The sequence below is a fragment of the Apteryx rowi genome, unplaced genomic scaffold, assembly GCF_003343035.1.
Source record: "Apteryx rowi isolate R43461 unplaced genomic scaffold, aptRow1 scaffold_364, whole genome shotgun sequence".
NCBI classification, from domain to species: domain Eukaryota; kingdom Metazoa; phylum Chordata; class Aves; order Apterygiformes; family Apterygidae; genus Apteryx; species Apteryx rowi.
Genome location: NW_020450130.1, coordinates 288,951 through 300,942, shown reverse-complemented (window position 1 = coordinate 300,942; position 11,992 = coordinate 288,951). Strand labels below are relative to the sequence as shown.

General features: G+C 47.5%; 1 protein-coding gene across 7 annotated transcripts in view; it reads right to left on the bottom strand.

Annotated features, from left to right (window-relative positions):
• Positions 1-1,766: 1,766 nt before the first annotated feature.
• Positions 1,767-11,992, bottom strand: part of FBXO10 (F-box protein 10) — a 32,766-nt gene continuing 22,540 nt past the window's right edge. For 6 of the 7 annotated variants that reach the window (XM_026073272.1, XM_026073278.1, XM_026073277.1 and 3 more), the window contains 5 exons: positions 11,800-11,952; positions 9,483-9,758; positions 8,236-8,546; positions 5,352-5,545; positions 1,767-3,865 (listed from right to left, as the gene is read on the bottom strand). In XM_026073272.1, the coding sequence (XP_025929057.1) occupies positions 3,703-3,865; positions 5,352-5,545; positions 8,236-8,546; positions 9,483-9,758; positions 11,800-11,952 (1,097 nt within the window). In that variant the 3' untranslated portion in view covers positions 1,767-3,702. The remainder of the gene's footprint in view (positions 3,866-5,351; positions 5,546-8,235; positions 8,547-9,482; positions 9,759-11,799; positions 11,953-11,992) is intronic. The other variant, XM_026073279.1, reaches the window with a different exon arrangement.

The window sequence follows — 11,992 nt, the reverse complement described above, 5'->3', positions numbered from 1 at the left end:
ACTCAGTTCATTAACAGGTTTAAAAAAAAGAGGGGCATTAAAAAAAGTCGTTACCCCAACTCAACCCAACTTACCTACCTGTCATCTCCTGGTCACTCTTCTCTTCTGGGCCGGGGCAAGCCTACCTCTTTTATCTAGGTCAAGGGGGGGCCACTTTGCCCATCATTACTACTGCCTTTGAGATGATGGGCTGGGCAGAGTGGAAGGTAAAATTCACAAGAGCAGAAAGAAAGCAACCTTGGTGGTGGGGGGAGGAGGAGGATCAGTCCCCAGTGTTGTAGGCTGGTGTTGATGGTCCATTTTGGACAGGGAAGAAGAACCAACCTCTTTCCTTGTCTCTAAAGCTGTCTCTGGTTTCTCTCACATGTCTCCTGAGCAAGGGTGAGCCTGACCCTTCAAAGCCTGGCAGGCCAGTGCTACACAGTGCTGGCAACACTTGCATTTTTACCCTGAAGCAATCCAAACCTCTGACCAGAACGCTGACTATACACTGCCAAAAAAAAGCGCAGTCTTTTAATGGTAAAAAGTCTCCTCTAGTGGTGACTCAAGATGGCTCTGGACTGTACACCAAGAAGTAAATAATTATATATACCTAAGGACCACAACTTCATGTTGGAGATTTGCCACCTTACAATGTTGTCTCTCACCCCTGGTTTTGAATGCACTGCCCCGCATGCAAAACCCTCCAGGATAAAGCATGCCCAGCTCCTGCTGGGTATTTGTCAAATACCCATCACTGCCAAGTGAGTACAGCATGCAGACCAGGGCTACGAAGTGTGACAAGACCCTTCTGAAAGATTCTATTCAAAAGCCACCCTGGAAAATTTCACTCAGAATCAGATGCCCTAGGAACTTTTTGGAGGATTTCCTGAAAAATGACTGTAAAAGGAAAGATTGATGGCTCCCTTCTGTGCATAGGGCACGGAGAGAAGACCTGAAGAACTGAGGTGCAAGGGTCCTAATCCTTGAGATTACTGTATGAAGCCTGAACTGTAAGTGACCCATTTAGTCATACTGCGAGCAAGCACTTGTGCTGATGGAGCAGGTGCACCAGTGCTAGACCAACTCACTCTTGCAGGACAAATTCGTACTTGAGCTCAAACACCACCAGGCTTGTCTTTTACACCATTGGATTGCATTATTCTTTATGAACTTCATATGGAAACTACTGCAGCTATCATTAAAATGTAAAAAGCAATGTTCTTTCTAGAATAACTCCAGGCTACTGAGGAAAGTACCCTTCACATGCAGCTTTAAAAGTAATGATGTATCTCACACATTCAGCATGGTTACACAGGGCAGCCCCTGGATCCCAACTCTACTCTTAGGGCCATCTCTGGTTTGGTTATGTATTTGTTCTCATCTAGTGATTTATTTAATGTAAATCCACCCAGCCAAAAAAACAGATGTCTCTCCTTCCCAAATGAATTTTCTTTGACACAGCTCAGTATACAAAGATCAGTATCTTCTTTCATTTTTGTCTTTCTTCAGAAAATGTTTCTAAAACAGACATATCCTGGTTTGTATTCAGGAACAAGAGCTTCATGCCCCAAATAACTTTTGAAATGGAGTGCTTGGCTTGCACTTGGAGTGTGCCAGTGGTGAGACTTGTTCAAAATAGGAGGAATTCTGTTGGCAAATTACCAGATGGAGATCCCAGGCTCATAATTATCTGAACATGGGCTTCACTGACCTCTAGAAAACAGCAGATGAGCCCATAAAAAATGCTTGCCCTTCAAAACAAACTCAGTTACTAAAATGTAGGCAACTTTTAAAATATAGCACTTTATTTATGGCATAGAGCTTTCCTTACAAAAATGGTATAAAACAATAATTTTCCTTAAAAAAGTAATATGTGGATCACATCTAGCAGCATCAGGCTGCAAAGAGGCAGGAGATGTCAGATACTGCAACACAGTTATGCCAGCTTGTACTGGAGGAGATGCCTGTCTGGACAGATCGTTATGTGATAAAAAAGCATGTCTTCACATGCATGAAGGAGCACACAGGCACAGTGGCAGACAGGGAGCCCCAATAACCCACTCAGAGAAAGGAGTCCCTGCCCCAGCCCTCCACAGGGCTGTCCCAGGAGAGCCATCAGCCCAATGAGCCAAGGGGACATCCACCACAATGAGCCACAGCAGCAGCTCTCCAGGTCACCTCACACATGGAGGCGGGATTACTACCTACAGAATACAGGACACATTATGGGATGCAGGGGAACAGCATTTGGGAATTGCACAAGATTTTTATGGGATGCTGAGGGGCAGAATCAAGGATGGAGAAAGGGAGGGATCAAGGTGGTTTCGAAAGGAACAAACATGGGAAGATAGAATGGTAAAAGGGGATAAAAGGGGCCCATTGCATGTAAACAGGTTGCTGGTCAGCCTGCTTGTCTGGCCATGCCCTGTGCCTGATCAACACAGGCTGGCCTGTCTTCTCAGTAAACTTATTTTAAACTATTTTCCTGGGTGAGAGGCTCTCTATTCTGTGTGCGTGTATACGTGCGTGCATGTGTGTGTATGGCGGCCTAAATGCCAGCAACTGGAGTCAGACTGCCAATCACAGGGATCATCCATGTGTCTGTGCTGCCAGCACCTGCAGTGAGTGAGGGTGTGTACATCAGTGTGTGATCACTAGTGAATATCTAGCTGGACTACCCAGCAAGTAGGTCAAGTGTCTTGAGAGCCAGGTATGTGCATGTGTCTGCGAGTGACAACAGGAGGAGCTGGCTACCAGAGGGAGCAAGGGGTTCAGGCCAACTGGTAGAGAAACCGTGAGGTCTGGGAGTTGCCTGCAAGGGCCATTTGCACGTGTATATATGTCCCTGTGTTTGAGGTAATGAGGAGGAAACTGAGGATCCAGGGACAGCCATGGGATGGACTGTGTGTCTAAGCCCAGTTACCGCAGGGATTCACAGCATTTGCATGTGTGAGGAATTCTGTACCAACAATGGGAGTGGGGTTGCAGGCCACGGGGACTTGTATGTCTAGTTGCCAGCAACTGGGGAGACCTGCAATTCGGGGGCAGATACTGAATACATGGAATGTTTAAGCTCAGCTACTGGAGGGATCCACACTGTAAATATGTATATATTTCCCACTACCAGACCTTCATCCTGATCAACCAAAGAGGGGAACAGGATGAGGCCTTTGGTGCTGTTGGTATGAGTATGTATGTGTTTGTATGAGTGCTGAGTGCTTCTGTCTGCAATGATTTGTGTGGCCTTTCTGGGTCAGAATCACTACAAACATGGAAATGAACTAGAAGACACAGGGCATGTTTTCTACCTCTGTGACTCTTCTGCCACAAATGCGTCACTGACAAAGCCACTTCAAAGCAAAAGATTCTTAAATAAGTAAAGTTGCAGTCCATGTAGGAAGAGAAACGTGCTCTGAGCTTCTTCTGGGGAGGCCAGACAAGGCTGATTGCTGGCCCTGCTATTAGGGTATTCCATCCAAGGAACTTCTTTTGCATGTAAATTGCTTCAGCAAAGATCTCAGTGGGCAAAGAGGAAGAAACTAGTGCCTGTTCTCCCAGCCATTTTTTATTTAGTGATGTGCCATTGACATTGTAAAATCTTTGATTCAAAAAGGGAATACAGCCCAATGGAGTTCCCTGCTCTTGAATGTGAAATCTTCCCAGTGACACCTCCGGAGAAAAAAGAGGCTGAGAGACAAGTGAAGAAACTTTCCTGCCTGGTCAAAGAATAGCACAGAAGATACTCCCTTGGTTGTGGCAGCCTCTGTCCACCCTGGTTACTTTGGAAATCTTCTGACTGCTGGTTGCCATGGAGGACCCAGGGGCAGTTCCTTCGATGTGAGGTCGTGCTGGGGGGTTCATCAGCATACACTCCACATCAAACCTGGGAAAAGGAGAGAAACCTCACATGTGGCCATGAAAGAGGGGTGGTAGTGCCACTTCTGGAGCAGCTTTAAAAAATGCTTCCTTGAAATTCACTCTTCAAGTAAGAAACAAGGAGCTAGCCTGTGCTGATAACTGCACAATGCTCATCATCCAACTTCTGTTCTGATAACCAAATGGGGCAGAAATAGTCTGAGATTTGAGACAGAATGCCTTGTTTTACTGCAAAAATCACTTTCTGTGATTTCCCAGCCAATGCTTCTGAGTAACTTCAAGTTCTGGGGATGGGACAAGGGCTTGCAGAGGGAGAGACAATGCTGGGAATTAATCATGTGCAGGGACTCTCAAGAATTGTTTAAAGGGGCCAGATCTGAAAACCTAATGGAGGAGCTGCTGGGCTAAGGGGACTGGAAGAGTTGCCCAGAGTCCTCCCTATTGCACTTTATTTGTATGCTCCTGGAACCTAGAAGACCAGGTGACAAGAGCTTCATCTTCCTCGAGGACCACATGGTCTAATCTCCCTCTAGTAATGCAACTCTTCCAATCTGACTGTGTCCTCTCCTCTACCCTGGAATGAGATTCATGCCCCAGAGAGAAGAGGAAAGGTTATATTTCTAGTTGAAAAGAGCTATCCTCTGAACAACCAGCCCTAGTAAGGGTGATGGGCCTGCCAGTTTGTCGCTCCTCAGAAGAGTGCTGCAGAGCCCTGGTCTAGAAAGATCTATTCTGAATAAGGCCTATAATGTGAGTCACTGAGATTTAGGTGACTGTTGTTAGCTAAGGAATGCTCACATTAAAGGCTTCCAGGTATAGCAGTACCTCTGAAGACCACTAGAAGAAATGGCTCTTACATTGGCGCAAAGACCAGGAGAGCTAAATCACTCCCTGGAAGTATAAAAGCTTTGAGATGCATTCTCCTGCTTGTCATTCACATTGCTCTGGTAGCAAAAGCCTGGACATGCAATCTGGTGGTCTGAAGTTACCCCTCCCCCTGCCAGCACACAAACACAATGTAAACCAGGGTGTGAGTCTGGCCTTATTTTCCCTCTTCTTTCACTGAACGCAGGCTATAAGTGCCCTGGGGCTGTCCCTACTGCAGGGCTGAGGCAGGCCTGCAAATGCAGCAGCCAGACCTCAAAGGCAGTTCCATGTAACAGAATGCAAGTGAGCTGGCCAGGGCACAAGGCAGATGTCAGTATGCTCAGAGACACAGTGAAGACCCAGACTGGCCTTACAAGGAACAACTCAAGCTTCTTACTTGGTTTTGGAGGTATCCCATGAGGAACCTCTTGGCTCTGCCTTGATCTTCAGTCCTTGCCTTCAGTGGTTCACCAAGCACTTGCTGGTGAAGCTGGTGCCATAGGTTAGTGACTGTGTGAATTTGGGAAGAAGAGCAGCAAAGCTGAGCCTTCCAGGGGTCCCCTAACATGAGCACAGAATGGTGGCTCCAAGCTCACTACCACACCCCATGGGGCAGGAGGCCTCACCTTTTCTTCAAGGTGAGAAGGATGTTGTTTTGGACGATACAATCCTCTGTATTCGATATTGGTTGCAAAATGGATTTCTTGGACCTTCCTTGGAAAATGAGGTTTTCCTGCACCAGGCCTTTGGCTTGGTCAAAGAGAGCAATCCCGTAATCCCGAAAGGACTGGATCCTGTTCTTGGTCACCTGAAAAATAACCTTTAGACGGATGGCCCAAGCAAAAGGACATTGGCCATACACCTTTGTTCAACATAAAACCAAAACCCAAAGCTCTTCCACAAGCTCACTAGCACTCCCTGGTGATCTGGTAACATACCAAGGGCATGGCCCAAACATGTGACCATGAATGTTTGGAAGAAAGGGAGTTGTTAGCAGGGCCAGCACCATAGTCACGAACACACAAGCTTTCTCTAAGCTTTCCACATTTGTCTAGTGACCCCAGTCAGCAGTTCAATTGCTGTCAGTGCTAAACACTACAGGCTTCCCTGCAGTGGGTACACAAGCCCACTGTGAAACACGAGAACAGATGCTACTAAACATGAACCTGACACCATTCCTTGCTCTCCAGGTTTCTCTGCTGTAGTTAAAGGCCATTAGTTCTTTGTATATTAAGAAAAAGAAAGCACTTAGGAGTCTCCTCTCCCTAAGGCACGGCCAGGGCTCTCACTGTGGCATCATCTGAAAGGTCAGTACAGCCCATTCTCCTCCCTGGAACCACATGAACAGTTTCTGCAATGCTCCTTGCCCAGTGTTCATCCCCACCAGGGCTGCACACAATGCTTACTTGTTCTCAGGCACCTTTTGGGCTCTGCCAGTGGTAAGTGAGAAACAATAATGCAGCAACATTGCCAGCATTTCAACAAGCATTTGTGCACCTCCCTCCATTCCTCAAATGAACTCTGTAGAATGAATCCTACCTGTGTCCCCCAGGAGACTCAAGGCTGGGAATGTGGAGAATTCAATCTTTTTCAGCTTCTGGTCCAGACAACAATGTTTTGCTGACCAGTATGCTTTTCAAAAGGAGTTTGCAGCCCCTGGGCAAACTCAAGCAAAGCATTTGTCTCTGGAGGGTTTTCTGCATACTCATTTTAGAGCTCCTTCATAAAGAGAAAAATTGCATTCACCTAGCATTTTGAGGCACCATAGCTTCACCTCATCAAAGAACATGGAGGAAACCTTAAATGAGATGCTAACCTTGGGTACTTGCTAGATACTGGATCACTGCATCTAATTTGCAAAAAAATTAGCTCAAAACCCAACTACTCCAGTTATCCACTTGACAATGCCACTCAGCTAAAGAAAGGGGACAAGCTGTGAAGAAGCTTGACTTTGCCAAGGGCAAGCTGAACGTCACTGCACCAAAATGTATTTGGATTGTTTGCTGCTCTCAGGGAAGAAAGGTCTCTCCTACAAGCAAACTGTGTATCCATTAAGGGAAATGACTACTGAGCTGTCCTTTACCAGGGCTTAAAAATCAGCCGAGGTGTGACGAGTCATCTGTGGATTAGTGTCCAAGGGGATATGGTCTTGAACTACAACTTCCAAGATTTATTCTTTTATTTGCCCCTGAGAGGCTGCATGAGCTTGCACAACCCCTACATCTGTATGTAACTCTGCTTACCTGTCTGAAATGCTGCTGCTGCTAATAATAGTCCATTAAAGATCTACCTTCATACTGCTATCTGTGTGCATACTGAGCACTTTGGGGCTACACAGCAAGCCTCAGTTGGTGCTTGTTTGCTTTCATGCTGGATGTGAGCATAAAAATGGATAATTATGACCCAATAATGCTGAGGCTAGAAATGTTCTCATCCTTCCCCTCTGGGTTCTACACAAAACTTCTAAACCTCTCTCAACAGATACCAGTATGATGCGCTTTTCAAACCCACTAGCACTGGAAATCTCATGTTCTCAGCAGTCTACTGTTGCCTACAGGGTTTATTAAAAACAAATGTTTACCTAATTCTCACCTATATCTTCCTCAATTTCAGCTTTTTCTCCCCCAGCCTCTACCCAATGACAGCCCAGGAAAAACCTGGAATTACAGGAGTGCTGGTGGAAAAAAACCCTGGAGATCTTCAGCCCAACATTCTGGTTGGAGCAGGACAGTCCTCAGCACTAACTAGATAAGGGCAGCCCTGACTTTGTCCAGCCAAGGCTTGGAAGTCCCTAAGGATGGAGACCTCAGCACCTCCCTGGTGACCTGTCCCAGAGCTGTACCATCCTCTAGGGCAAGAATATTCCTCCAGTGTTTGACCTGGACCTCCCAAACTGCAACTTGTGCTGTTGCCCCTTGTATTGCCTGGCACTGCTAAGAACGGTTTGGCTCTGACTGCCCCTTCAGGTAGCTATTTGCTGCTGTTAGATCCCCCTTGACCCCCTTTGCCAGACTAATCAAGCCCAGCTTCCTCTGCTTCTCCTCGTCAGTTGTGCACCCAAGGCCCCTGTCCATCCTGGTAGCCTGCACTGGCCCCTCTCACTTTTCACTCCCTTTTTCCACCTGCTAATTGACCTGGGTGTTCCAAAATGGGCAGAGTATTTCAGGTGCAAGCATCATTAGGGCTAAGGAGAGTGATGATAACTTTCCTTGATCCACTGGCCACACTTCTAATGTAGTCCAGAAATTATACTCCATCTAACAAAGGCGGGGTGGGATACGATTCTAATTGGATGTTTCTCCTGGTGGTAATGCCAGGGCAGTCTTTTCTTTCTTGCTTCCAAATCAGGAGCCTATTGACTTCAGACTATTCTCAAAGAAGGAGAGCAAGAGCAAGCTCTGCCCCAGTTTTTCCACTAGCACACCACTGTGCTCTCCCCAGCTGGAGCAGAGCAAAACAGATGCAGGATACAAGGATCCTGGTGCCCTCTCAGATCACTCAGACACGCACCTTCATATCTGCTGCCTGGAGCAGCTGGAGGCCGCACCTGTGGTTGCCTATGATGTCGTTCTCAACAATGATGCCGTCTCCCTTGGAGACAATGCCGTGGCTGCTGTTGTCATAGATGCCGTTGCCACGTAACTCCACCTGGCACTCTGCCTCAACCAGCACACCTCCCAGGCTGTTGCAGGAGATGCTGTTGTTTGCAATGCATGTGAGCTGCGTGCTCTGTAGGACGGCAACCCCATTGTTACGGTTGGCATGAATTACATTGGCAATGATATTGAGCGCTTCACTGCTCTTGATGTACAACCCAGAAGCTGCCAACGAGAAAGAGTGAGCATAAGTATCATGACAACAGCCCATAGTACGTTCTTCTCAAGGAGGTGGGTCTCTCTGTGGAGCCACAGGGCTCTTTCTAGAGGGCCAGCAGGAATATGCAAGCAGTACTGCCAAACCTCACTCAAGCATATAACTTGTTTGATCATCTCCAAACTAGTAAGGTTTAATTTACAGAATAAAACAATGCCAAACACAACACCCAAACCAACATCAGGGCCTTTTCACTTGCCCTCTTGGATTTAGGCCTTCAGGGTGTAGCAGTTAAAAACTTACAGCCTCAGTCAAGAAGAGCAAAAATCTATTGCTATTTCTAAAAGCTACTGAGTTTCTTCTGTCAGAATAAGTGATAAATCACTGAGACTTGTCATGACTGCTGCAGTGTTCCTCAGACCTCTCTCCCAGGTTGAACATAAGGTCTGTGCACCACTGCCTTTTGAGTTTCTTCCAAGAAGGAGCAAGAAATGGGAGGCAGTACACTTTAAGCCTGTGTTGGAGTGTCCTGAATTCTGGCTTGCTCACGCAGCTTCCCTTGCAACACAGAAGAGCTGCTGACCTCCACCAGCTCAACCTGGCCTATGCAAATCAGTCCTTGAGTGGCTAAGCTGGCCATGCTCAGGATCTTGCCATCTAGCTAGGAACAGAAACAATGTATGGGAAAGACTGTAGAGACCATTTCTACTACCCTAGCAGCCTGAGGTTACCTTGCCTAGCAGGCCAAGGACAAGCCCAGGTCTAGGCCCCACCTTTTCCCCAGGGTGCTTCTGGCCTTCCTGACAGATGAGCAGAACCTGGTGCTGATGTGTGAGGATGATAGACCTTTCTGCACGTCATCCTTTTTGGAGCACAGGGGAGAGAGATGAGCACGGGGAAGAGTGGGGACCGGAGTAGGCAGAAACCCTGGGCTCTTAGCTCACCTCCATTGTGATTGATGCTGTTCAACTCCACCAGTGCCACACTGATGGGATGTCGGGAGGCCAGGTACTCATCCTCACTGTCCAGGTCATTCTCCCAGCTGGCACCCTCTCTCTCCTCATGGAAGTTCTCATTGCCCCCTTGGTTGGCAGGGTAGTCACTGGCATCATCTTTGTGGCAGAACACTGCAACCCCATAGATGCTGTTGTGGCTGATCTGGTTGTTGGTAACATGAGGGAGGCTGGAGGACATCATCCACACACCACAGCCTTTGTTCCCTGCAATGCAGGGTGGCAAAGCCCATGTTACCCAGCAGCACTTGCAGACCCCCCAGCCCTGCCCCAAAGTGGCTGGTATGTCCATGTGCACTGCAGATTGGACGGAGGGGATCTTCCACATTGAATGGACACAAAGACCAAATCTACCTGACAGGGACTTTGTCCTGCTGGGTCATCCCTAGTCGTTGAGCTCCGTGCCTCAGTTTCCCTACTTCTAGTTCTTCCTGGCTTTCCAGGTGTTTTGACAGGCACCAACAATGCTCTGACCTCATCTGGAGTCCCTCAGTTCAACTCACGCAAACATGTACTAAATCCCCTTTGCACTGTTGCTCTATTGGATGGTCAGACATAGCCCTGTCCCCAGCCTTCATCTCTCACTGGCTCCATGCATAGGTGGTTTCACCACAGATGTGCATTCATAGTGATGAAAGTCTCATCTCTGCATGCTCCCTCACTCCAGCTGAAATGTTTCTCCTTGTGAATCTGTGACATCAAGCTGAGGCTGTCTGACTGAAAAAACTCTAAGATGCTGTATCCCTTCCTCCCCTCTTACTGCTGTATTGGAGTATTGGGCCTGTTTTCCTCATGGTATACAAGACAGGCACATGATGTCTCCCCAGGGGGAACACAGCGATGGACATCTGCTTGTTGAAAAAAACCCTCTCCCTAGACTAGGCATGTTCTAGTTTCTCTTTGTCCAGGGCTGGAAGTCCTTGTGGACTAGAGAACAAGAAGCTCTAGGAACACTGAACCAATGGAGCCTAGTTTCTCAAAGACTTGTGCCTCAAGGGCCCAGGTGTATTCTCTGGTACCTAATATAGGCTGAGGTGAAGCTTCTCCATTCCCAGGGTGCATGGGCCCTAAGACCACCCTCCTCCTCTCCCTGACCACTGATTTTTCAGAAACCTCTAGGAACTTCCTATCTTTGTACCCTAACCCTCATTCAGACTGGATTGAAACTGGCCATGAGGCTCCAACACTGCTAGAAGGACATGCATGCACACATGCACATAGAGTCATGCCACATGACTGCCTATGTGTTGTTTCCATCACAAACAGGACTACAGAAGAGCTGCAACCCCTCTCAGTGTCTCAGATCTGCACCAGGGCACTGGATGACTCTGCAGCACCACTGTTTCTCTGCAGCCATTTTAAAACCCCCTTAAAAAAACAAATCCCAAGTTTCTAAACAAAGCATGTGGGAAGTTTATTTCCTATCAGACATGAGTCTAATTGTTAGATTACAGATCCTGTCTGTCCAGGTCAGCTTGTTCCATCCTCCTCCTGGGTTTAACTGGGTAAATAAATGCAGCAGGCTGGCCTCCCTCATTGTCTAGAGAAACTCAGATTGTCCAGCTTCTCCTATAATCCTGCTTATTCTTCCTGGTTCCAAAGGACACTTAGTTTTCGACCTCCAGTGACCTGAAATAAGCCTAGTCCATTGCTGTCAGACTGTGCTACAGCTATCTGCTCCAGAAGGCCAAGAACTTTTCCTCAACAACTATTTCCAAGGCTCAAGACTCCAACACAACAGCACAGGGACGAGCTGAGTTGTGGCCATCAGCAGCTCACAGCATCCCCCACACTGAGCTGCGAGGACAGCAGCACAGGAATGTTGTTTCATTAATTGAAGAGTGCATTCTCTACCTGTTCCTTGCCCTACATGCAGGTCCCACAGCAGCACAGAAAGGTATGGTGCAAGACTGGCTTTCCCTTTCAAAGTAGAGCCTAAAGGATATACAGGTCATTCCGCTGAGAAGCTACTGCATGCCACTAGGGACAAAGTGGTTGTCTCTTGAGCAAATAGAGGGGTCTGTTGTGAATCATAGCCAGAGAATGCTGGCAGTGTAGCCTCCAGACTGCCTTCACGTGGCTGGGCCACGCAAATTTCTTGACTAGTATCCTTTACAGCCCATCACCAGCTCATGGAGCAATCAATCAGGAGTAGAGAGCAGCCCAGTGTGACCAAACAGAGGAAAGGGGGTGGGGGAAAAGATGACAAAAAGAAAGAAGAATTCTTTTCCTTAGTTTGCTTCCTTACCATAAATGGTGTTTCCTTCAATGAGACCCTTCCCGCACTCGCCCACCACGACACCATCTGAATACCCACAAGCTATCATGTTGTTCTTGAGGACAGGGTCGCCCCCATGACGGATGTCTGCTCCACCCCACTGGTTCTCACAGATGACATTCTCTATGGCCAAGCAGAGAGGACAGAGAGCATCAGGAACAGG